The 24,823-nt window shown below is 33.8% G+C and overlaps 5 protein-coding genes and 1 non-coding gene across 10 annotated transcripts; 4 read left to right on the plus strand and 2 right to left on the minus strand.

Annotated features, from left to right (window-relative positions):
* Positions 1-2,392: 2,392 nt before the first annotated feature.
* Positions 2,393-4,426, plus strand: LOC108208646 (NAC domain-containing protein 96). Its single transcript, XM_017379183.2, has 3 exons — positions 2,393-2,792; positions 3,760-4,058; positions 4,197-4,426. Exons 1-3 carry the CDS (start codon positions 2,516-2,518, stop codon positions 4,311-4,313), a joined length of 693 nt encoding a protein of 230 aa, XP_017234672.1. The 5' UTR covers positions 2,393-2,515; the 3' UTR covers positions 4,314-4,426.
* Positions 4,427-7,272: 2,846 nt separating this feature from the next.
* Positions 7,273-8,172, minus strand: LOC108207860 (uncharacterized). Its single transcript, XM_017378290.2, has 2 exons — positions 8,024-8,172; positions 7,273-7,841 (listed from the first exon to the last, which is right to left on the minus strand). Exons 1-2 carry the CDS (start codon positions 8,029-8,031, stop codon positions 7,310-7,312), a joined length of 540 nt encoding a protein of 179 aa, XP_017233779.1. The 5' UTR covers positions 8,032-8,172; the 3' UTR covers positions 7,273-7,309.
* Positions 8,173-11,842: 3,670 nt separating this feature from the next.
* Positions 11,843-16,074, plus strand: LOC108206091 (uncharacterized). 4 transcript variants are annotated; one of them, XM_017376277.2, is made up of 9 exons: positions 11,843-11,949; positions 12,194-12,247; positions 13,057-13,206; positions 13,373-13,574; positions 13,910-13,968; positions 14,086-14,962; positions 15,049-15,158; positions 15,274-15,430; positions 15,516-16,074. In XM_017376277.2, exons 4-9 carry the CDS (start codon positions 13,433-13,435, stop codon positions 16,007-16,009), a joined length of 1,839 nt encoding a protein of 612 aa, XP_017231766.1. In that variant the 5' UTR covers positions 11,843-11,949; positions 12,194-12,247; positions 13,057-13,206; positions 13,373-13,432; the 3' UTR covers positions 16,010-16,074. The 4 variants fall into 4 exon arrangements, with proteins under 4 accessions (XP_017231766.1, XP_017231764.1, XP_017231767.1 ...); XM_017376278.2 differs by lacking the exon at positions 11,843-11,949 and adding an exon at positions 11,961-12,099; XM_017376275.2 differs by lacking the exon at positions 13,057-13,206.
* Positions 16,075-16,832: 758 nt separating this feature from the next.
* Positions 16,833-20,213, plus strand: LOC108210210 (uncharacterized). Its single transcript, XM_017381504.2, has 6 exons — positions 16,833-17,488; positions 18,099-18,349; positions 18,470-18,845; positions 18,942-19,073; positions 19,298-19,473; positions 19,794-20,213. The coding sequence occupies exons 1-6, from the start codon at positions 16,949-16,951 to the stop codon at positions 19,915-19,917; spliced, it is 1,599 nt and encodes a 532-aa protein (XP_017236993.1). The 5' UTR covers positions 16,833-16,948; the 3' UTR covers positions 19,918-20,213.
* Positions 20,214-20,387: 174 nt separating this feature from the next.
* Positions 20,388-22,116, minus strand: LOC108206754 (uncharacterized). 2 transcript variants are annotated; one of them, XM_017377149.2, is made up of 6 exons: positions 21,862-22,115; positions 21,493-21,559; positions 21,221-21,269; positions 21,101-21,145; positions 20,826-20,904; positions 20,388-20,750 (listed from the first exon to the last, which is right to left on the minus strand). In XM_017377149.2, the coding sequence occupies exons 1-5, from the start codon at positions 22,084-22,086 to the stop codon at positions 20,838-20,840; spliced, it is 453 nt and encodes a 150-aa protein (XP_017232638.1). In that variant the 5' UTR covers positions 22,087-22,115; the 3' UTR covers positions 20,388-20,750; positions 20,826-20,837. The 2 variants fall into 2 exon arrangements, 1 of the variants encoding a protein (XP_017232638.1); XR_001804173.2 differs by having other exon boundaries at positions 20,683-20,750; positions 20,826-20,900; positions 21,862-22,116.
* Positions 22,117-22,187: 71 nt separating this feature from the next.
* Positions 22,188-22,261, plus strand: TRNAV-CAC (transfer RNA valine (anticodon CAC)). The gene has a single exon. It is a non-coding gene; the product is annotated as a tRNA-Val (tRNA).
* Positions 22,262-24,823: the final 2,562 nt, after the last annotated feature.

Consider the following 24,823-nt stretch of genomic DNA (forward strand, 5'->3'; position numbering starts at 1 on the left):
ATTATAAACTTAAATACCAACTAAATTTAATATATTAAATGTAACATCTAAGATAATTCAGATTATTAATATATTTTTTTACATTGTAAATTTCACACAAAAACATTTCATTTTCAATACATAATTATTGTTAAACATTCATGTCATGCTATTATTATTCCCATATAATATTAATTAGTTAAAAATTAGAATTTAATTTAAATTTTAGATGAAATTCTATATTTATATTAATTATTTTTGGTTTCAAGTGTTTTTCTTTGTAAAGGCAGTGCCCTTAATAATATAAATTTTAATTAATATTTTAAATAATAGCTAGCTGAAACAACTGTATGATGAGTAGAATGAAATTGACAATGTTCAGCCCAATTATCTTATCGTTTCTAGCTAGGAACACGAAGTGAGATACGGGCCGGGTCATGAGAATCCAAGCTAGCTCCAAATTAAAAAGTGGTGTGGCTGAATATGATATTAATGAACAAAGTGTTTGTAAAAGAGTTCAGGAAGTAAGTGCAAATGTTCATAATACAATTAGCCCTGGCATTATGTTCAAGGAATCAGAAGTAACTGGATTGATGTCCTAATTGGAAGCAATTTCGATGATGGAAAAGAAAGGAAAGAGGGTTTTGTATGACAGATGAGGAAGGAATATTGCATGAGAAGTTGGCAGTGGAGTCCAGAGAAAAAAGTAAAACATATGGTGAGCACGATGATCTGAAGAGATTTGCAAGTAGAAAGGAAAGGTCTGAGTGACAGCATGAAGAAAGACGGGTTGGAAAATGGAAACTCGGAATAGTAGTTGTTTTGCCGTTCTATGCATAAGGCTTTTGGCCTGGTTTTAATTCTATGTTAGGGCCTAGTAGTTTCCACCTTTTCCCAATGCACTTTGTGTTTTTATTGATTTATTATTTATCTGAAAATATGAATGATTAAAAGTTCAAATCCAAGTGAAAGTATACCTGTTTGGCTGTTTGGCTTAAAATCAGGTTTTAAAGTCGCCCCTGAATTTAACCTGAAAAATGTTTGTGTAATAAATTTAAACAGATGTAAGTCTGATTTAAAACCAAAAGTTATTTTGAGTCTTATGTAAGTCTGTTTCTGTAATTTAATAATTCTAAATTTCTAGTTTATGTAAGTTGGAAGAGATTCCACCGATTTCCCGGTAGAAAGCCCCAAATCTTTCCGTTTATTTGCTTATTCTTTCATTGTTCTTCCTTGTTTCATTGATTTCCTTAATAAATCTTCCTCTTTGAGCAAGTTTTATTAGATCTATATCACCGAAACTTTCGATTTTCGTTCTTATTCGCTTCCAGAGGGCTTTTTGGATTTGTAAGTGGATCGATTATCTTCTTGTGTAGACTTGTGGTGCAGATCTAATCGATTTAGTTTGTAGTTGGATTTTCTCTTGTGTGTTATTATTATAGTTTGATTTCTCTCATGTTGAGAGTGTGTGATTTTTCTCTTCTTTTGTGAGAGTTGTTTGAATTTATCGATAAAATCCTTCCGGGAATTGCATTTGTGATTGATAGCTCAAACGGAGTTTTTTTAAAAAGATGGTGAACACGTAGCGAGGATCTATAAATATGTCATCGTCAATTTCAATATCGCTTATTTGTCTCATATTGGGTATGAAGATACGCGTGTTAATTTATTCTCTGTTTGTTCGACTCAATCAACGCTTTATGGCTGTTATTTATGGAATTATCTTTTTCTATATAAAAAAAAAAGAAGAAGTTAGTTTGAGTTAAAATTAATCAAACAGACACTTTAAACTCTCAGCTTATTAAGTTATAAGTAGTAACATCAGCAAAACGGTATATATTAACTTATTTTATATGTTATTATGATCAAAAGTAAAATGCTTTTAGTTTAAATTTATTTTAGTGTTCAGTTTTTTATCTATCACAATCATTCATAAAACTTAAATATTTTTGTAAATATTTTAAATAAATAGTAAAATCACAAAAAAGAACTTTAAAAATGATATTTTTGGTAAATTCTCAGTTTTTTTATCTTCAAATTAAGGTTATTCTCTATTCATTCGACTTCATTTCAATTTTTAATTATGTGCTTTCTTACGTGTGAGAAAGTGTATATTAAAAATATGTAAATAATTTATATTATATAATGATTCAGATATTAATTTATTATTCAGTTTTCTCGAAATATTGCTAATTTTTATAGCATTGTAATATTTTAATTGTTATTTTTCAAAAATCATAAATTTAAGAATTGGAGTTTAAAACAGGTCGACTTGTTATCGAGCCCGACTAAAGTGTTGTATGAATCCAATTCGAATAACGGTCTTTTAGTATTCTAACTTTCTTTTCACGATTCCTAATAGGAATAGGATTTTACGATGTAAAGACATCTACCTCGTATAGCTCGCCCCCAATAAACCTCATTTGTCCGGGCCTATATATACACTTTCTTTCTCCCAACCCTCTTCTCGAGTTGTGTTTCTTCCTTCAGAGCTATAAATCAAGAGTAATTGCAACTTTTTCTCTCCAGCGAGATCATGTCTCTGTACAAGTTTGTCATGCTTATGTTGTATACTATGGTACCAGGGAGGACTAATGGCAATTCAGCCAATCATCTAGAGAATGAGAAGGTTGAGGTGGAGGTTGAATCAAAGAATTTGCCACCTATGCCGCCAGGGTTTCACTTTGTGCCATCTTCGGCTGTGTTGATTTTAGAGTACTTGGTGAAAAAAATTGTGGGCGCTCCTTTGGCCTCTGATTTGGTCAAGGTTAGGGATGGGATTCAGTGTCTGGATCCTGAAGAACATAGATTTGGTGAGTTTAGTTTATTGATCTACCATCTATAACATTTTTTAATAACAGTGATTTGGTTTTAGATTTACTGTGATTTATTCTTGATTGTCTAACTTGTTAGATCTAGTTTTATGGTCTGGTAACAGGAGATAGGGCTTATGGAAAACTCTTGAATTTACTTAATTAGCTTTTACTTTTGGATTCATGCTTTGGTTTTTAATCAATTCTTTGTTTCTGCTAGGATTTAGGGTTTAGATCTGCTTGTTAGATTTTTTTTGCTTATGTGGTGTTTTAGCCCGGTTAATGTGGTGGGAACCTTATTCAATGTCCAGGCACTCCCTTATTTGCTAATTGAATTGGATTAATTGTCTTGCTTGAGCTATATTTTATGCTCGTAACTGGGTTTATTCTATGCTTGTAACTTTAATGACTTGACAAAGCTATCTTACGGTTGAATTCAGTGCTCTGATTGCACTCGTATAAATTGATTAGTTAGACATTCTCAGTGTTATGAAGATGGTTGATGACACAATATATGTATGGAGCTCAAAATGGCTCTAAAACCATGTTAAATATCAATTTCACTTCAGATTTTGATGTGCTCACAAAGTGTGTGCTTGTTTCCCATTCTGGCCTTTTTCCTTACCACGCAGAGTCGACATTGGGCAGAATATCGGATGTTAATTAATAGACCCGTATACACTTGAAGATACTTTTCCATACATGTTCTTATGTATATGTTAAAGTTGTTCCTGGATTTCTATTATAAGCTATATATATGTTAGATTCGTCAACAAAATTTAATATATGTTTTTAAAGAACTAGTTTTATTTAGCCAAAAGAAAATTTGCTTTTGTTTTTCACTTGGTATTCAGCATGAAATATTATATACTTTTGCACATGTATCTTTTTGTTAGTAGTTCATTATATTTGTTTTGACAAAGTATTCAATTGATGATTTAATTTTTTTGTGTGTATAAATGTGCAGAAGATGATTTTGCCCATTGTCAGGATAATCATGCGTATTACATTACGACTAAAGCACAGAGAAAGACCAAAGAAGATCAAGAAGCAGGAGGAGGATCAAAAACAAGTACTATCATAAAGACCACCAGAGGTTATTGGAGAGAAAAGAAAAAAGATATGGCCATTTATAACGAAGATGGTCAAATCATCGGGTACAAAACTCGGTATGTTTTTTGCTGCAGCAAAAATGATGAGACATCTTGGAGAATGGATGAATTTACAGTAAACCCGGAGACCATTCCAGCAAATGCTCGAGATCAGGTAAATAGAAGATACATTTGTTTGTTCAAAACTATATATGGCCAGAAAAAGTTAATTATAAGACATTTTCAATTTATTTAAAAAAATTGTACTGAGAAGTAATAAATTATAACCATTCTTTTCCTGTGTGATTGGCAGATAAAAGAAACTGTCGCCTGTAGGATTCGAGTGAAACAAGCGAAAACACCTGAGCGACCCTTTTTCGAATCAGAAGAATCTGAGGAAGAAGATGAAGGAAGTGAAATTGAGGAATAGATCCTCTATGTTAGATTGATTTGTAGGCCAATCAATAAGTTTGTCTTCTTGATCAGTTATCCTTATTCCTGTGTATGGAATTATTGTTGTTTCGGGAAATTCAGGAAATGAGAAGGCAAGAATTTGATCAAAAGAGTTTTGTTATCATTATTTTTTCATGCCAAAACAGTTTTACTCTTTCGGTTTTTCTATGGTGTGCCCATGGGCACATGCTAAGCGCGAAAATTTTTGTGTTTAAATCATTTTGATTGGCTCCTATTTTTTAATAATGGTGGACCCTCCTGCAAATACACCAACCATACCAATCAAAATGCTCTAAATGCAAATATTTCCGCGCTTAACATGTGCTTATGGGCACACACTAGACAAACCCTTACTCTTTTACTCCAGTTCAATTCAAAACTTGCATGAAGTGGAAGCATATAAGAGGCCATTTAGAAACTTCTATGAATTTCAAATGACACGATTTGAATTGTCATTTCAAATTCTCTATTTATACAAATCCAAGTTAGCAGAAACAAGCCTTAATATTATTTAATGAAACTGCCCATTCGAGGATTTTCTAAAAGAAAAAAAAACTCACAATTGAATTGTAATTAGATCTCAATGATAGTTATATGATATTGTGAATGGAAAAAAAATTTGATCATACACCTTAAGCAAAAAATACTTAAAACTTTTCATCATTTTTAGTTAAGTAAAGAATTTGAAACTAATGGTAAAATTCAGTTGTGATCATAAGTTTAGACAATTAAATGTACTTTATTTTAGGCAAGTTTATATATGATGTTTTTTTATATAAAAAATTATATTTTAACATTTAAAAGTACAAATAATTTAGACGTGTCCAGGAATTAATTTAGAATCTTAAAAATATTATCATAATATAATTATATAGTTGATTTTTATGAAAGTTATTTTTTATTGTAGTCCCTAGAGACTATATATGTTCGGTAGGTATAATATTATAAAATATATTACTCCCTCCGTTTCAAATTACAAGTCCACTTTCAAAAAATCACATAGTTTAAGAAAAGTGGATTTTGAGAAAAAAGAGGTGTATTAAGTCATTAATTGAACCTAATATGTGGTGCATAGTTGATCTTGGAAATATAAATTTGAAATATGTGAAGGAGAGTTGATTTTGGAATTATAAATTTACATTGAAAGTTGAAGTGGACAAGTATTTTGAAACAATTTTTTTTTTCAAAAGTGGACATGTATTTTGAAACGGAGGGAGTATTATGTATTGCTTGTATTATATATATGGTCTAGGGAATTTCGAACCAAATAGTTGTGTTCATATAATTTTATATGTAATTAAATATGTGTAAGTATAATATAATCTCTGAAAATATTCTAATTGATTTAAATTTTTATAGTAATAAGATATATTACAAAAATTATACATAAATATTATAATAAAATATTTTCATGTAACTTAAAATGATATATTAGTTTTTAATTTTAAACAAAAAAAGGTAATTTTAAATTCGATTTTGATTCCTATTAAATAGTAGAAGTGTAATTACATCCTATATTACGATAATATTTTTTTTTTTAATATTTCTCACGATAATATTTCTCTGTACACGCGTGATGTTTCTTTAATGTTTGTAATTCGTGTTAGTCAGGAAAATGTACTCCCACAAGCCCATAAGTAGTCAACACAGGGCTTGGCATGAAATAACATAGGTCGAAAATGATCCACAAACCAAACGAACGAACATTATATATGCCCATTAACAAACCCATATAACATACTAATGAAGCAGACTCGTGAGTCTGAACCTGGCCTTCATAAACAGAATGGACTAGCCCAAAAGATTCACAAAAAGTGGCAGCATGAATTTCACATGCTACTAAAATTTTAATTTATTCTTGTTTTGGTATTAAAATTTTGGAAATTACAAATTGATTCACAAAATTAAGATATTATCGGTCGCCTCTTTCTCATATCTATCACCTCTCGCTTTTGCTCAGAGAAAATTGAGTTCCGGGAGTGTTTCTGGGCCATTTTTTGGAAGTGGCTAATAAATAGTATAATCACAAATATGTCATTACCGATGGAACCTGAATTTTGTTAAAATATAGAATAAATCTATTTGAACCTAAATATAGAATAAATCTATTTGAACCTATTTTTAATACTTTAAGATTTTTTAGGACAGGTTCTCGACATGTTTCTTCTTTCTTTTGGGTTGGAAGTAGTTTTTGTGGGCGATTTCCCTGACATTTGTAATGTCTGCGTGAGCGGCTGGGCCCTTGTTTGTAACTAAAAGAGAGGTACGCTCCTTGATATATTAGCCATTCTGCTAATAATATGTATGAAGCACAAGTTTAAACAACTTATTTAGCCATTTGGAACCAAATTATAGTGGTAATTGAGTTTGTGATTCTTTTTGGTTCCAGGGACATGGTTTGCTCCGAGGACCTGTCCAGATTACAAGAACAAAGAAAGGGCGTAGTATAATGTTCATAAACTCTGTAATCTGTATGTCCTCCAAAATCTTTGTTTTCCAACAAGTTCGAAACAGGAACAAAGCATGAACATTTGTAAAAGACTGCTGCATTCCCTGATGTCAGAAAGACGCGGAGGGTATTATGTGTGAGACAATCAGAATGTCCAGTACATTCACACTCCCTGACCAATTCAGTCTCTCTCGAAAATATAAAGGCTCCATTCCAATCAAAACTTAACGCATGTTATTTTGTGAAAGATTTTATACCTAATTTTGTGTAAGAAGTGTTTTCCTAAAAGTAATAATGTTTTTTTTTGACGAAAGAAGTAATAATGTTTTAGTTGGTTTGCCTAGGACTCATGTAACATACAATACAGAGTACCTGCAGATTTAATCCCTCCTACAAACACATTACTCAGAAGATTCGAGTAAGGGGGGCATTAATACACATTAGTATGATATGATTTTAGGAGTACTGGTAACTTAACAATCAGAAATGCATTAAACGGCAAATTTCAATATTCACTTTGAAAATCAATGCAGAAAAGCATAAACAGCAGTAGATATATAAACTGCAAGAGCAGAATTAACCAAAACAATCAAAGCAGCGACAGACTGAACCGTCTGTCGACTCCCACAAGACAACATCCCTAGCCTAATCTGAATCACATTAACCATCGAAAGCATCAAGAACAAGCACCCCATCACTGACCCAACAGCAGACCCCATCATCCCAAACCTCAAAACCTTAACACTAATATGAGCCCTGAAAGCCTCATCCACATCTTTACTGTTTAAAAGATTGATAGCCAGTTTAAGGCCTTGAGCCACCAATGAAGAAAACAGAAAGAAACTGAATGACACAACTTCGAACACAAGAAGCTTCTTGACAACCTCATTGCCTGCATCACAAGATGACTTGTTTTCCAGGGATTTTTGGTTTGGAGTTGTGAGAGAAAGGCCCACAAAGACAGCAATGGTGAAGAGGGAGTTGACATTGACAAGCCCATCAAGAGCTGTGACATGAACACTAGTTGTGGTGGGGCCTTTTGTGTGTGTTTCAGACCTGTGCAGATAAAATGCTGATATATCATTACACACGCACACGGGAGAGTTGAACTCCTGACCTCCTGCAAGGAGGTACTAGAGCTCAACCACTGCACCAACATCTAACACCTGGCTATATATCATATAAGATTATGGATGCATGTGAAATATAAAAATGTGGTTCAGTTTGGATTAACTTACAGATTCATTGTAGTTGAGTTTGTGAGATTGGAGAGATGGGAAGATATGATGATGAATTGATGATTGCTTTGATTTGAGTTTTTGTTTCTTTAAAGTGAAAGAGGAAAGGGTGTTCATGTGTGCTTTGTTTGCTTATTTTAGGGTGTTCTTTGTTTGCTTTTAGTTTGGTTTGTTATTTTTGGATTGTTTGAAGAGTGCACCGTTATGTTTACGTATTTTGTTAGTGTATGTCCGATATAATTAATTAGGTTTGATGTGCTGTAACAAATGTAAGGATCGAACTCTTTAAATTCTGAAAATACAACTTCATAGTCAACAACAGTAACACAAAAGGTGGATGCACTTGCGTGTTATTTTGGGAAATTAGGACATATCTCCAATTTTTAAAAGAGTCTGTAACGGTCTATTTTGCGGAAAAAAGAGGATATCAGAATAAAACATTATTCAGAGAAAAAGGTACTTGCTTTTGTATATTTTTCTAGAAATAAATGTTAAGAAAGTTTTTATAATTATTATATAAAAAGTACTTATTTCTAGAAAAATTAAAATATATTTGAAAAAGTTAAATAAGATAAATATCTCATTTCTATCCATAATATCAAGAGAACGTTAAAACTTATGAATTGTTTGATCCAACTTTATCTCGTATTTGATTGGAAAAAATAAATTCTGAAGACATACTTCACACATCTAAACGGCAATTAAGTTATAGGCTTTAGTTCAGGATGAATTCTGCTCGTTTTTGGAATCGAACCTATATAAACCGCAATTAAGCTATAGGCTTTGGTCCACGATGAATTCTACTATCTTTTGGAATCCAACGTGTGACCAAGAGGATATAAGTTCCTCTTTTGACCAGTTGAACCAACTTTTGCGGGCATATAACTTCGTTTTTAATAATAAAAAAATGGTTTCCTCAGAAAAAATAAATAATAATAACCGAGGAAATGGGTGTGTTTAAGGGAACATTTTTCCTCATGTTTTTATGTCTGTTTAAACAATTAATATGAATATTTAATATAAATTAAATGAATAATATAAATGATATAATAATAATAATTTTATTAATACTGTTAATTAATAATTTTAACACCCAACCGAGCACATATCAAATAAAATATTTAATATATGATATATGATATTCTAAATATATATCTTTAATTTTTATTCCAACCTCGCACCCTACCGGTCCTAATCTAAACCCCGGCATTCGCATATGAGAGCATAAAAGTAGTCCAGGCCTGTTTCTTCATGGCCTTGAGTAACGGAAGTTACACCCCCTCTTAATTTCCTGATGGGCCTCGCTGCATGATATGGTTTTCATAACAAGGGCTCACAAAAGATGTCAATCTTACCACTTTGATATTAGCAAATTTCAAAACTAAATTTTAGTGATAAAAGATTAAAATCATTTTATTTCGAGGATTGTTAAAAGTTCGGAGTAGAATTATCAAACTGAACCGGCAAATAAAGTAACTTTCGGCCAAACAAGACTTTAAAAGCTCGTTTACAAATTATGTATTTTATTTTTCAGGAATCAAATTGGTTGTTTTTAATTGTATAAAAAAAGGACAGTATTGGTTTGGATATAATATTTTCAATCATACAATTCTGTTAGAATCTGTACCAGAAATGAGTTTGCTAGTTGGTTTGGCTGAAATTAAAATCATAACTTATGATTTAATATGACAAATTAGAATTTTGAAATTTGAATTTTTAAAAAAAAAAATTATTAATAATTTATGAGATATTAAAAATGTACTCCCTCTGTCCCATTTAATTGTATACGTTTCTTTTCAACTGCTCGACACGCATTTCAATGCTATTATAAAATATAGTTCCGTAACTTATTTTTGAGATTTTCTTTTTCTGTATAAAAATATAACATCCAAACTTTAATTCAGAAAAAGAAAATTTTAAAAATAAATTACACAACTACACTTTACAGGAGCATTAAAGTCCGTGCCGCGTCCCCGTCCCCCAATGTATACTACTCAGGGGGACGGAGGGAGTAATAATTTATAAATAATTTATGAGTTATTGATAATTTTTATATAACAAGATTAAAAATTTTAAATCACTAAAAAAATACTTTAAATTAATTTCTAAATTTAAGTCACTTTCCAAAATGTATTACACGAGCTCCAAACTCCGTGTCAGAAAAGCCTGTTCCGGTTTCCAACCAGAACCAAATATAATATTCCAACGAATAGAATGCCATTATCTCTGCAAATAATTTTAATATAAAATTAATTACTTGCACCAACTAAAACGAAGAGACAATATATAAGACAAACAACTTTTATCATATAAAATATGATGGGCCTTCGATCAGTCGACCAACTTCGTATTTTCTTGTATCGAAGGAGAGACGCATGTTGTGCATTTATAATTTTGTATTTTACTGTTACAATGTTCATAAGATAAATCGGACATACGTGGGAGATTTCGAGTTGGGATTATCACCTGTTTTTTGTGGTTAGATCATAGATTTTTTTAGTTAATTTATCTTAACTAGATATCTTGTTTAATAAAGTTATTTTTAGTGAAAAATTTCTGCTCCTTTATTAATCAAAAGATTCCTGTCCGGATTTTGTTTTCTTCCTAAAACTTTGATTTTTGGAACCCGTGATGAATAAATATATCATTATTGATATCAAGCAATATTTAGAATTGGTGAATTAAATAAATAAAAATGAATGGCTTGAATTAGATAACACAATCAGAAGGGTAATTGTTTAATTTAGTTCTTGAATATAAAAATTAAAGAAGATATAACCAAACATTGAACTTGTTTGTGTGCACTGTTAACTTGCTCTAACGTTTATATAATTAAAATCATTTATAAATAAAGATCCTATTTCCGAATTCAATAAATTGTACATTAAATATATGTGTGTCTGTGGATTTAATAAAATATCGAACTAACTGTTCTGCTTTTCTTACAGAAAACCAGCCACGCAAGATGGAAAATAATAATAGAACACGAATGATGAAAATGAAGATACAACATATGTGACAAAATATAGCCGACAGTGCGTACATTATAATTTGTACATGCATCTATTATCTAGCCCACCGAACTTAATAATTCGTACAGGTGAACATTATTTAGTAATGACAATTTCCCGATCTTCATGTATTTATATTTGGCCATAAAGCCGTACTTATAATTAAATTTTATGTTGGTTGTTGCGGGAGTCTTGCATGTCAACGTATTTACTTCTATTTCTGTTGAGGCTGGATTTTAGATTTTATGAAATACATCAATTTTGAACTTCCAATATTCAACGTGTAATTTGGATGAAAACGAATCTAGTTTTATCGGTATTATTTTCCCTTAATTGGGGTGAGCCATGTGCATAACTCATAGTATGAGATTGTAATAAAAAAAAGGGTATGCTAGTTAGCTAGTGTTGTGACAAATTAGTGGACTGGTTTGTTATGTAGCGATGTATGTATATTGTTTTGAGTATAGTAGATTTCTGATTGAATTAGTGTTTTTTTTTAGTATAGTTTTTTCTGATTGAATTAGTTAAAAATTGGTCGAGTTAATCAAAATCTCAATAATATCTTATTTAAAAAATTATAAATAAATAAATAATCTTAGTGATATATAAAAAGCCTTGGTATTTTCTTCATCATTATTGAGTATGGTTAATAATAATCGATTATCAGCAGTATTTCTACACGAAACTCTATCGTATTTTTAAATACTCATTCTCATATCTCTAATTTTTTTTTTCTTCTAATTTTCATCCTCGTCACAATTCAAACATCCCCAAATTAAATGAAATTAAGAAAATTCTTATCTATATAGGCTCCGACACACACATAGACACTGTATATATGAGTAGCCGCGAGAGAGATGTAAAACAAACATTAGTTTTAACTTGTGATGAAAGCGATGCTGGATCAAGTGGCTGGTCAGAAAATCTTATATATTATCATGATTCTCATCTACACAACACACACACGAACACACACTCACCTACATGTGTATATTTGTCTTGTTGGTTGCGTCTCGTCAATTTCTTGATAATGCAAGTCTTACTTTAAACAATTACTACCAATTTGTATGTGTACCACTCTTCTTCTTCTTCATCTCTTCTGTCTCTGTCTTGTAAATTCTAACACTCTTTCGATATTTCATCTGTCTTTAATAAGCAGAGCTGCTTAGCTAGAGCCTATAAACTGGTTCATCAAGGTGGAAAGCTCTTTCAAGTAAGTAAACAGACATTGAAATGATTTCTATATGTTAAATAGATTAGTTCATGAGTAGCTTATAAGTTGAAAAATGTAATTATACAAATCATGGTTTAATGCTCATTTAAGATTAGAGGTTTTTGCATAAGGTTTATATGATATCATTGGTTTGCCGAGTTCATTGTTAAGTTATCAGTTCTCTTAAAACCTCGCAGAGGAACTATGTTAGTATGTTAATGTTATTAGGTCTTCTAAAATATCAAGGTGTTTAGAATACTTTTTATAACGATACTAATCGTCCTATTTGTGACTCTGTCTCTTTCGGTATTTTAAGATTTCTTTCTCTTTTCCCCAGTTTCAGTGTCTTCATAGTAAGAGGGAATGAATTCAAGCAACTAATCGGCGTTTAGAGAATTTCTTCAAAGAAAAGAAAAAGAAAAAAGAATTGTAACATTACTGTCACATATGATCAGGGTTTAATTGCTTTAGTCTAATTTAGATATCATAGATGAATCTTATTTTAGGTTGCTTAATATATCTGATGGTCTGGTAACACTGTAGTAGATTTTACTGCAAGGATCTTTGAGAATCAGGGAACAAATTAGTTTTTATTGTAAGAATTAAGAAGATATCCGATTGGTTTATAAACCGGGTCTTCAGCTTGATGCATAGACGTATCGAAAAGGCATTTACAGAACCCCTGAATTATGGACTAATTCTTAATTCATGAATGCTGTATGTGGATTAGTGTCTAATCTTTGTTTAAACGAGTATTTACGCAAATTTATGTGCTGTTATTTTTTTATTCATTATTTATACATGTGTAGGTAGTGAATGATTTGATCTTGAATGGTTTGTCATATCTGTGTTAACTTTGGAATCAAAGGCCGGTGAAAAGAGAAATAAAGATGCGTGAAATTCACATACATAATGCTACTGAAAAAGGGGGATAGAGTCAAAACTGGAGAGCCTGACTTGTATATTCTATGTTCTTTGTTTTTTTTATACTCATAATGTTCATTAGGACTGTCTTACTGTCCCTCATTTTATGACATGAAGATTCTTCTTCTGCAACAATAATTTTTATAATTTATACATGTTTTTAGGGTAATTTGTGAAGACTGAGATCTGTTTACATTTCAGGATTGATTTGATTGTACTAGTGGGATTCTTGTGTCGAGAAGGCTATTGAGCATTATTGTCATGCAGAAGAGAAGGGAACATGTGGTGGTAACAGAGATGGTTCAGGTGGGCTGCAAGTGGAAATTGAAAGGCTTTTTTGCTCACCGACATTGTCGTCCCAAAAAGAACCTCCTTAGGAAGAACCAAAATCAGGAGGTTACTGGTAAGTAATCACTGATAATACTTGATGATTTTCTATAGTGTTCTCCCTCCCTCCTCCTTCCCTCTCTAGCTCTCCCCCTCTCTCCCTCCCTCTCTATTCATTGGTGATTACCGTTCAGAGTTTGACAGAGGTCCTTTTCCTGATATAAACATGCATCCACTTAGCCTACAAGGGGCTTTCCTGATATATTGTTACAAACATATTAAACATATGTAGCAGTTTGTGGTTTATTTCTATGTAACATGTTCTCCTTTTGTTCTTAGAATTGTGATTCACATGTTTTTTCTCTGAGGCCTGTTTTCGTAGAATAACTCGGAAAGTTGCAACTTTTGCAGGAGCAGAGCATCAGAGGGGTAAAAGTTCTGCTCTGGGAAGTAATTTGCAAGGGATTAAGGTAATTGAAACACTTGATGTCCTAAAAGTTAAAGAATTAAGATGATTAATCAAACAAATGATATGAATATGTGTTGATAAATTCTTAAATATGGTCACTGTTGCATTTGATTTTCAGAGTGCCCCAAAAAACAAAGGTGAAGGAATTGACGATGAGATAAATGTGCCAAAACTGATTCAAGAGAGCGATGACATGCACAAGTTCGCGTTAGAAATCTTAGATTCAAATAATGAGCTGTTTCTGAAAGTCCTAAAAGATCCTAATTCTCTGTTAGTAAAGCGAATTCGCAATGCAAGGAATTTGCAGCAGGCAAAGAAAGAAACGGTTAAGTTACTGTACGAGAACAAGCTTGTTGAATGCGGGAACAATGCCATTTCAATAAAGAGTCAAAAGCCTACACATCATACTAACAAGTCATTGTTAGAGAGGATTAAATTACAATACGGATGCCCTTCCACGGATGCTGAGGTTCCATCAACTTCAAATTCTATAGTTCTTTTAAAGCCAAGACAGACGAAACATGAAAGGGATATTTTCCGGAAGCATAGAAATCTGGAGTCGAGCAATAGAGCTACGGGTGGTAAAAAACTGCACTTACCAACTGTCAGCAGCTTTAACCAGAGAGATATTGAGGCAAAGAAGCACCTTTCTGAGATGTTAAGAAATGCGGAAAATGTAGAACATTATACAGATAAACAAGGACCAAGAACCTTGAAAAGCATTCTTTCTTCACCACTCTCTTCACCAGTACATGAATACTCCACAGCTTCTAATCAAGAAAAGGGTATGGATGCTTCTGTTTGCCCACAACGGATACAATTCTCATCTTGCAGCAACTATGAGTTTGCAAGGGACGATAACAGTTCACCACTTCAAAATTCAGAAGTTGCAGCAAGTTCAACTCTTATGAAACTTACTGGTGACTCACCAATTGTCAGGTTCACGAAAGAGATTACTGAACCTGTCTATTCAAGTGATGGTTTAAGCTATGAAGGTAAATTAGCAGGAATCCATCTGTTAAAATTTCTACTTAAGCTTCTGGGTTATCGTCTCCGCTTAAAATTATGTCTCACTGTGCAGCTTATGCGAATGACATGGAAATGAATGATACAATCATATCAGAAGGTTTAGATATTTCAGAAGCAGCCTGTGCTGAACAAAGTTCCACTTTTTTTGAGTGTCCAATACAGGTAATTCCTTTCAGGTTCAGACTTTATAGCTACTTCCGAGGTCCTTTCAGAGGCCGGACTATTGAATGACGCTCCTCATTTCTCTTAGTGCTGCTAACCTTCTGAATATATATAGGACTTTTGGTTGGAGAACAAACCCTTAAATTCTTCATCAGTTGTTTTCTCATCAAACCCATGGACTGAACGCGAAGAACACCCGAGTCCCAATTCTGTACTAGAGGCGTTATTCACCAAGGATTTCACTGGCCTCAGCAGCAACACAAATTGTTCAGGTAACTCAAGCATAAAGTCAATTTGCATCCCTTCTTTCCCCGTATATTTATATTTTTGAACTGAACTCTGAAGTATCAATCACAGCTATATCACATACGCGACCTCATCATACTGATGGCAAAGAAGCTTCACTTGTAAAAGACCACATACGGAATCTTCTGCAGACTACTGAACTGCACTGGGAAGAATTATCAAAGAAATCGCACCCCTCAATCCAATTACTCAACATTTCTTCACTCGTCGAACACACACTTTTCCTGGATTTCATCAAGGACATCTTACTAGAGTTACATCAATGCCATTTTGATTTCTACCCTCGGGTTCCATCCATTAGACAAAACACTCTAGCTTCTTTAGTACTAGCCAAGAATATGATGGAAGAGTTTATGGAAGAAATTCAGTGGTATCTCGTTCCACCAGCGATGCCACGAACATTAGAAGACCTCGCAATCAAAGACACCAAGAAAGATGAAATCTGGAGTGGCAGGAAGCTTGAGACTGAAGAAGTGGTGACTCAACTAACTGATTGTATGTTGGAAGAACTGATAATGCAGACCACTTATGTTGGTGAAAAGTAGGATCTCTTACTGTAACTTAACTCGGCTTCTAACCTATGAATAACATTGAAAACTTGTCCTGTTTAGTTGCTAGTATTTCTATATAATCCGAAAAACGGATATGCAGAACAAATCAAACCAAACATACTCGCCTGCTCGGTATGTCACTTGAGGGCAGAAGGAGTTTAATGTAATTTCGAAATCTCGGAAGCCTACCGGTTCTTTCTAAACAATAAATTCTTCAAACTTGCATGCAAAAGTACTTATCAAGTTAAAAAGAAGCAGACGACTCTTGAGACAAACAAAAACAGGCATGAATCAAGGAGCCTGGGCTCTATGTAGACTGTAGAGTCATGAGGCACACTGCAGTGAAATATTTTACTCCAAAATCCTTATTTTAATCCCATAAATCATCTACCAATTTGATAAACTCAATAAATACAACCGGGCTAATGTCACTAAAATTCAATATTTTCCTATAATTATCTGCCTTTTCGACTCTCCTACCAAATTAGTTCGTCCTTGCCAAAAAATGAACTCAAGTTTGATTAATTTAAAATTAAAATAAATTAGTAATGTCACATTCATTTAATATTCTCAAAGCTTCTGTCTAGATATAGTATATGGCATAATTTTTTAGATTACCAAATAAAAATTTTAATCATAACAATATTTAAAACATATACAAGAAGAAAACTTCTATACTTTATTATATTTTTATTTTACATCAGACAATCACATATTTGATATTTGGCACAAAACCATGCTGTGCAAAAATAAAATAAAAATATTTTTGTCGAAAAATATTAATATTATTTTACCAATGTAGATATTTTTTTAGTGCTATCCTTCCCGCCAACCCTAAAACCCTAATCCTATATATACAATTGAACAATAGACTGTACTAAACCCCTCCTTTTTTTCAATTGATTGAAACCAGAGCTTCTCAAAACCCTAGCAATGGAAGCTCAAGCCGTCAAAACAAACCTAGTGTTAATCCTCGATTTCGGATCCCAATACACCCATCTCATAACCCGTCGGATCCGGAGCCTCTCCGTGTTCTCCCTCTGCATTTCCGGCACCTCCTCGCTCAAATCCATCACCGAGCTAAACCCATCTGTAATCATCCTCTCCGGAGGGCCCCACTCGGTCCACGCGCCCAACGCGCCGTCTTTCCCTGATGGGTTTATTGAGTATGTGGAGAGCAAGGGCGTGTTTGTCTTGGGGATTTGTTATGGGCTGCAGCTGCTGGTGGGGAAACTTGGTGGGGAAGTGAGAGTGGGGGAGAAGCAGGAGTATGGGAGGATGGAGATTGAGGTTGTCAAGGAGAGATGTGGGTTGTTTGAGCGTGGGGGTAAGCAGGTGGTGTGGATGAGCCATGGTGATGAGGCGGCGAGGCTGCCGGAGGGGTTTGAGGTTGTGGCGAGGAGTCAGCAGGGGGCTGTGGCTGCTGTGGAGAATCCTGGGAGGCGGTTTTATGGTCTTCAGTATCATCCTGAGGTTTATGTGTAGATAAAAAATTTATGTCAATTATGTTGGAATTAGTACTTTTTGATGTGTTATAACGTGTGTTTATAATATTACAAGAAAAAGAATAAAGAAATGGACTTTTTATGGTAGTGCTGAATTTTTCGACTTGATCAAGTATGGTAGGAGCAGCATTTGGAATTTAGAGATGAAATGTTATAGATGTTGTGTGTATTGAATTTTTTGTTGGTGTGAAGTTTATTTGATTGATTTAGTTTCTTGATGCTTACTTGTTGTGTGTTTGAAATTGTGGCTCAGTTTGTGATTGATATAATCGGGTGTTTGTTTTGGACTTATAAGTTCAGCTTCTGGATTATAATTTAGGAGCACTTATTCGTACTATTTGTGTAACAAGTCAAGAAGCACTTATAAAAAGCTAGGAATGCTAGCTTTTGTTTCAGGGCTTCTACTTATTTCTCAAACACTTTAATCACTTATAAGTCTTATCTTGCTTATAACTTCTACTCCACTTATTTATTTTAAGCAAGAAGCACTTATTTTAAGCTCACCCAAACGGCCCCAAATGTTTTGAATTTATGGAGAAAGTTATTGTTTTGTGCTAAAATGTGAGAGTTTTATGTAGGTGACACACTCACCGGAAGGAATGGCAACATTGAAGCATTTTTTGTTCAATGTATGTGGAGTGGTTGATGGGTGGACTATGACAGATGTTATGCAGGAAGAAATAAAAGTTATTAATGAAATGGTTGGGACTGAAGACCATGTCATTTGTGCCTTATCTGGTGGTGTGGATTCCACGGTTGCAGCTACTCTTGTTCACAAAGCAATTGGAGACAGGCTTCGCTGTGTTTTTGTTGATAATGGCTTATTGAGGTGTGTTTATAGGAATGACTAATTCCTTTATATTTCTAGCCTGTTTTCATGCAAGTGACAATACAAATCAGTGTATGCGTGAAGATTGGATTTTGAGTAATATGTTATTCATATTTGTAGATTCAAGGAGAGAGAACGGGTGATGGAGACATTCGAAAAGGATCTTCATTTACCTGTCACTTGTGTTGATGCTGTAGATCAATTTCTTAGCAAGCTAAAAGGGGTTGTAGATCCGGAGACAAAGCGAAAGATTATCGGGAAGGAGTTCATCTGCATTTTCGATGCCTTTGCTAATGATTTGGAACAGAAAACAGGGAAAAAGCCTACCTTCCTGGTTCAAGGAACCTTATATCCTGATGTGATTGAATCATGTCCACCACCTGGTAGTGGAAGAACCCACTCCCACACAATCAAGAGTCATCATAATGTTGGAGGGCTTCCCAAGGACATGAAACTGAAGCTCATTGAACCCCTTAAACTTTTATTTAAGGACGAGGTTTGCCTTTTACCGTACAAATTTTAAACTCACTCAATATTGTGTGTATAGCCTTTCTCTATGCTGCTCATTTGAATTCTCTCTAATTTTGAGCAGGTTCGCGAACTGGGAAAAATCTTGAATGTTCCAGTACCATTTCTAAAGCGTCATCCTTTCCCTGGACCTGGCCTTGCTGTGAGAGTATTGGGTGATGTAACTGAAGGAAATGCCTTGGACATCCTGCGCCAGGTACTCAAAAATATGTTTGAAAATGCAATGCTTCAGTTTCTCAGTTTTACTGGAAGCAGGGGCATTAATATTTTGTCAGTGGAATAACATATAGCTAAACACCAACTAAAGCATAATTATTATAGTATGGTTGTCATTTCTTGAAATATATGGCATCTGCAGCTTTCCTATATCTGGCAAGTAATAATAGGATACATACATAATCTGATCAATGTATACCGTAGGTGGATGAGATTTTCATACAGTCGATTAAAGATGCTGGCTTGTATGATTCCATATGGCAAGCTTTTGCTGTGTTTTTACCAATAAGATCAGTTGGGGTTCAAGGAGATCAAAGAACGCATTCTCATGTTGTTGCACTTAGAGCTGTAACAAGTCAGGATGGAATGACCGCAGACTGGTGAGTCGACCATCTGATCCACGTGTGCTTATAATATTTCATCACATAACATTCTCTACCTGCTATCTGAAAGAGTGAATGAAACTTTATTTATTTTTGCTAAATAACTTTACTTATTTTAAAGTTCAAGGACCATATTGACCCCATAATTGATCTTATTGCCTGTTTATCATAATTCATTTGTATGTTAATTTTGTTTTCACTCCACTAGTCAAGCTGATGTGTCCAGAAGAATTGCTACTTCTGCGTTCTTCCTGCACTCAAGTGGTCAGACTTTTATAACTTGATTATACATCCACCTTTCAATTTTTGAATTGCAGGTACAATTTTGAACACAAGTTCCTTGACGATGTGTCAAGGAAGATCTGCAACAGTGTTAGAGGTGTAAACAGAGTTGTTCAAGATATTACATCCAAACCTCCATCAACCATTGAGTGGGAATAATTTCATAATTACTACATATTAGAAAGCAAAAGGATTTCTGATGCGTAATACGCTGTCCAGCTTATTTCTGAGCACTGTAATTGGAAGGAGGTCTCCGCCCTATGATGTCATTGTTCAAATTTGGTGCTTTAGGCAGAGAGTGATCTACTTGCATGAAATGATTCTTTGTATTGAAAGTGCATTGATTTATATATAAAATTTCCCTGTATGTCATTCTATCCAGGAATTATGCCTGATATGTACCATTGTTGCCCAACCAATTTTTCTAAAATATTTTCATACAGTTTTTAGGTTCAGAGTCCACTTAATATAGTCCTCCACTAGCCTGACAAAACAGGCAAATATATTTCAAGAAAGAGGAAAAAACAGAGTAATACCAAGTCTTAACAATGTTTAACATATGACATATGGCAAGGCTGAAATTTTCAGGATCTTCATTTTTACTATACTTAAAAATTTGTGAACTATGCTGATGTTAACTCTTGCATACACTGGTACATATTACATTAAGAAATCTCAGTCAAGAAACCTTGTTACATGATAGCAGAATTATGTGATAACTGGTGACTAACTAAATGGATTCATATAAGAATAGTGAACAATCAAAAACTTCCTTGCAGGAAACTTTTTGAATGATACAAATCATTTTCTCAGAACATAGCATGAAATATCTGAAACACTATTATTGACTACTACTATCATTGTCCAGTAAGTCTCAAACGGTACCAACACGATGATCAAAAACCAACGAGCAGAAAGGGCAGTAGCGATTAAAGTGTGGTCATGGTCAAAGTCACATGGGCAGTCATACACATAAGATCTCAATGCATTACCTGCAGAAATATCTACATCAGTAGTCAAATTCCTGAAACATGTTATATTGATAAACATCAGTTGACTTGATTTACCAGATCAACATGTCATGGAAGTCGGAGGAGCCTATTCACATTTGAATCCAGAGCATCCACATTCCTTCTCAGGATCTTTCTTCGTATAGATCAAGGAACAAACAAGTAATACTATTATGAGAGTTATAGAATGGTAAAAGATGTAAAGAGGCAACATCAAAACTTGATTTCTTTCTTTATCTTTTAATTTCCTTTAAAGAGGTTAAGTCCAGGATAGGGTTTTAAGCATCACGAAAAACATAAAACCCTTGTGAACCCGATGACAAAAAGGATACAACTGTGCTGCCAAGATGTCCATGCCTTTCATTTCCTCATTTAACCTGTATTACATATACAAGCAACATCATTCCTCGTAGTGTACAAATTTCTGATAACCGAAACGTACAAAATCATACCTAAGGCAGGAATTTATGTACCGATTTCCTTTGGTTGCTGCATCAAGTGCTACAAGAAAAGCCAGCAAAGAGGAAGGTCACGCTCATATCCAGCAAATAAACCTCAAAATGCAGTAGGCTTTTGAAAGACAAATTAGGAAAGAAAAAAAAAAGGACTAGCCACATAAAAGACTTTGTGCTTTCCCTGAACCCATACATAACCACAGCTAAACTTGCACAAAATTAAATAATTGACATAGAAAATCGGTTACTCATCTAGTTGATATACTCACTGCATTCTTGAAGACGACCAGCAGCATCATTGAAACACTCCAAATGATCAACGGAACGCCCAGTAACCTGCAAAAACAGATCATCTCTTGATCTCAACATTCTAAAATAGCATACTTGATATCATTCTAGAGTTCTTAAAGTATCAAAACTTATAAAAAGGAACTCAAATCCATAACCAAGCACAATCAATTCACTCAACAAAAAAGAAGCATCTCAATTCCGATATATCCACATCAGCAAGAGGACACAATATAAAAACAATAATTTTGATACATTAATGTGTAGTAGATTATCAAAACATTCATTAGTACAATTTTAATTAAATTCAATTGCGATCTCTCTCTCCTATAATGAGTTTAGGGATGGACCTGAGATAAAGAGGAACGCAGAGAAGCGAAAAGTGAACTAAAGCTCTCGGCGATCGCCGTGGAGTCTCTTTCGACCACTTCTATAGCTTTGATTATCTCCGACGATGAGGGCGCCGACTTCAATTCTCCGGTAGAAACATCTTCTTCATTCTCTGATTGTAAATTGTGATGACGTGGCGTTTCTTGATTAGAGCTCGGGTCTGATACTAGGGTTTCTGGTTCCATTGGTTTAACTGCCGATTGTCTCTCTCAATTTCATCAACTCTATTTGTAATGTATATTAGAAATATTATATATAATCTGAGTTAAACAAAAACTATCAAGATGTCTGGGTGGTGTAGTTGGTTATCACGTTAGTCTCACACACTAAAGGTCCCCGGTTCGAACCCGGGCTTAGACACATGTTTTTTTTTTGTGTGTTTTGGAATTATATTTTCTTTTCCTTACCCCATTGACCCCAAACTCTGGCTGACGAGACATTTTGGGACTTGTTCGAACACAAATTGAGTATGAAATATAAACTTCTGCGTTCTGCCTCAACTACAACTAATGCAAGTCTTTGTTAGTTGATTAAATGGAGGAATGGATCTGCACAAGCTATGTAAAATTGCGATACAACTTTGCTAGGCTTCCCTTAGTATAGAAATAAACTACGAGGTTTATGAGTAGCCTAGCATCTCACATTACAGCAATGTCATAAATTTCTTTAATTTTTGCTGAACCGAAAGCGATTTGCGGCCCTGATCAAAACTGACAGCCACAGCCCAGTTCCTCCCTATCCTGTTGGTTGGTTTCCTAGTTCGTAAGCATATTAATATTTCACTCAATATCAGAGACTCAGAGCCATGTGAGGTAACTTGTTCCATGTGCCCCCATGCTGAGTACTCGAAGCCATGTTATGTGCAGAGTTCCATTAACAAAACACAATCATTTATTATTCATCGCACACAAGTGGCGTTTGGCTTCTCCTGGACGTTCTTAATAGGAGCAAATATTCATTGAAACTTGAAAGCCAACCTAAAATAACATAAATCATCTAATCGTCGGTTGAGAAGTATACTCAGATTACGTCAATCAACATCGCATACCTTGACTAACAGATGTGTGCATAATTTTCCACAGTCAGATGTGATGGAAATAAGCCAACGCAAACAATAATTCTTCCCTGACGGTTTTTTATTAAGATTATGCATAATCTGTTTAATGCATTACACTAGCACCCGAGTCCTATTAATTACGCATACGAGGAGAGTGGAGACTTATCGGTTGGATTACTTGTATTGTCCTTATAAATTTCAACTTATATTAGATTTAAAATTCGGGACTTGACTCTATTTCCTGAATAAGACTTAGGGATTTGATTCGGGTATCACATAAGAGCATCTCCGACGGTGCTCCTAAATCATTCCTTAAATAATAATATAAAATGTGGCTCCTAGTAAGTTAATACACTAAAAAGCATGAGAACTCCAATGGTACTCTTTATACTTGCTCCTTATTCATATTTTATATTTATTTTATATTTATTTTATATAAATGAGAGGAAAAAAGTTAACTAAAAGAGAGAGAAGATTGAAGAGAAATTAATATAATATTGGGTAAGGAGCTACTAGATACTCTTTAAAAGAAAGGAGAGAGAGTAAGCTCTTAAATTTTTAAAGAGCATCTAGGAGCCCATTGGAGCACTAAAATTTGATTTGCTCCTAAAATTTAGATTTAGAAGGTTGTTTAGAGAGCCCCTTGGAGTTGCTCTAACACATACTCCCTCCGTCCCACTCATTTCTTTACGTTTTCTTTTTTGGGGTATCCCATCCAATTCTTTACCTTTCAAAACTTATCAAAAATAGTCAATGAGTCCCACCACTTCTCCACTTTTCTTTCCTTTTCACACTACTTTTACTCCACTATCTATTTTTTATACATTAAAAACCAATAGATCCCACCATTAGACCCACTTTTCTTCCTCTTTTCCACTATTTTATACATATTTCTTAACCTTCGTGTCCAACTCATTCGATAAAAAATGGGTGGGACGGAGGGAGTAAATGACAGGGGATTTGACCGGGGTACGACACTGGACTATAGAGATGTAAAACAAATTGCGGTTGGTACTAGCGGGACATCATACAACTATAGAGATAGATTCTTTATTACATAACCGACAGTTTAATTAACCCTTAATTCTTGCTTCAGATCTTGACAAAACACAACCCTTGATATGAATTAATTACTCCCTCCGTTTCTTTTTTCTTTTCTTGTTTGTGATGTCGGTACTGTTCATAACATGAGACAAATTACTAATTTACATCTAATCTATAAAAGTAAATATAATCATGAGTGATCTTGTTAGATTCGTATTCACAAGTACTTTAATACGATGAAGTTTTTATATTTAATGCTACTACGAAATGAAAGATATTAACGATCAAAAGTGCGTGTTGGCAAACGTGAAAAGTACAAACAGGAAAAATATTTAAAGACGGAGGGAGTATTGAATAATACAACACTACTGTGTTGTAACAGCACAAGCTTTGGAATCATTGTATTGATCCGATCTCTAATTATTGAAGTTCCATATAACAACATTATTATAAGAAGTGATAATGTCTATAATTAAGATTAGAAAGTGATAATGACATTGGATCCCTGCACCAAACAAGGAAGCTAGAGATGGAAGAAAGGTAGGAGTGGGACATTATACTTGCATCCTTGCATGGGATAAGACAAGATTGAATAAGACACTACTCTTTTTTTTCAACTTTTTGCTAATAACTGAGAAGAAATTAGTCATTTCACTTAAACCTCTTGAAAAAATATGTTTGGCCTTAAATGAGATTATTTAATTATTTAACTTTAAAATATATTGTCTTTCTATATTGAAATCCAAAACAAAATTACTTATTTACATGATTAATGTTTATAGATCACTCGGATCTTACTTAATAATGATTTATATCATTGG

This window comes from Daucus carota, chromosome 2 (assembly GCF_001625215.2).
Source record: "Daucus carota subsp. sativus chromosome 2, DH1 v3.0, whole genome shotgun sequence".
Classification (NCBI taxonomy): domain Eukaryota; kingdom Viridiplantae; phylum Streptophyta; class Magnoliopsida; order Apiales; family Apiaceae; genus Daucus; species Daucus carota.

Coding starts and splice junctions, on each gene's coding strand:
- LOC108208646 (XM_017379183.2), top strand. CDS start 2,516: ATGTCTCTGTACAAGTTTGTCATGCTTATGTTGTATACTATGGTACCA. Junction 2,793..3,759: donor TCCTGAAGAACATAGATTTG/GTGAGTTTAGTT, acceptor ATAAATGTGCAG/AAGATGATTTTGCCCATTGT. Junction 4,059..4,196: donor CAGCAAATGCTCGAGATCAG/GTAAATAGAAGA, acceptor TGTGATTGGCAG/ATAAAAGAAACTGTCGCCTG.
- LOC108206091 (XM_017376277.2), top strand. CDS start 13,433: ATGCAGAAGAGAAGGGAACATGTGGTGGTAACAGAGATGGTTCAGGTG. Junction 15,159..15,273: donor TTTTTGAGTGTCCAATACAG/GTAATTCCTTTC, acceptor GAATATATATAG/GACTTTTGGTTGGAGAACAA. Junction 15,431..15,515: donor CAGCAACACAAATTGTTCAG/GTAACTCAAGCA, acceptor TATCAATCACAG/CTATATCACATACGCGACCT.
- LOC108210210 (XM_017381504.2), top strand. CDS start 16,949: ATGGAAGCTCAAGCCGTCAAAACAAACCTAGTGTTAATCCTCGATTTC. Junction 17,489..18,098: donor GTCTTCAGTATCATCCTGAG/GTTTATGTGTAG, acceptor AGTTTTATGTAG/GTGACACACTCACCGGAAGG. Junction 19,474..19,793: donor GATGGAATGACCGCAGACTG/GTGAGTCGACCA, acceptor TTTGAATTGCAG/GTACAATTTTGAACACAAGT.
- LOC108206754 (XM_017377149.2), bottom strand. CDS start 22,086: ATGGAACCAGAAACCCTAGTATCAGACCCGAGCTCTAATCAAGAAACG. Junction 21,560..21,861: donor TGCGTTCCTCTTTATCTCAG/GTCCATCCCTAA, acceptor CTGTTTTTGCAG/GTTACTGGGCGTTCCGTTGA. Junction 21,270..21,492: donor TGGTCGTCTTCAAGAATGCA/GTGAGTATATCA, acceptor CTTTTCTTGTAG/CACTTGATGCAGCAACCAAA.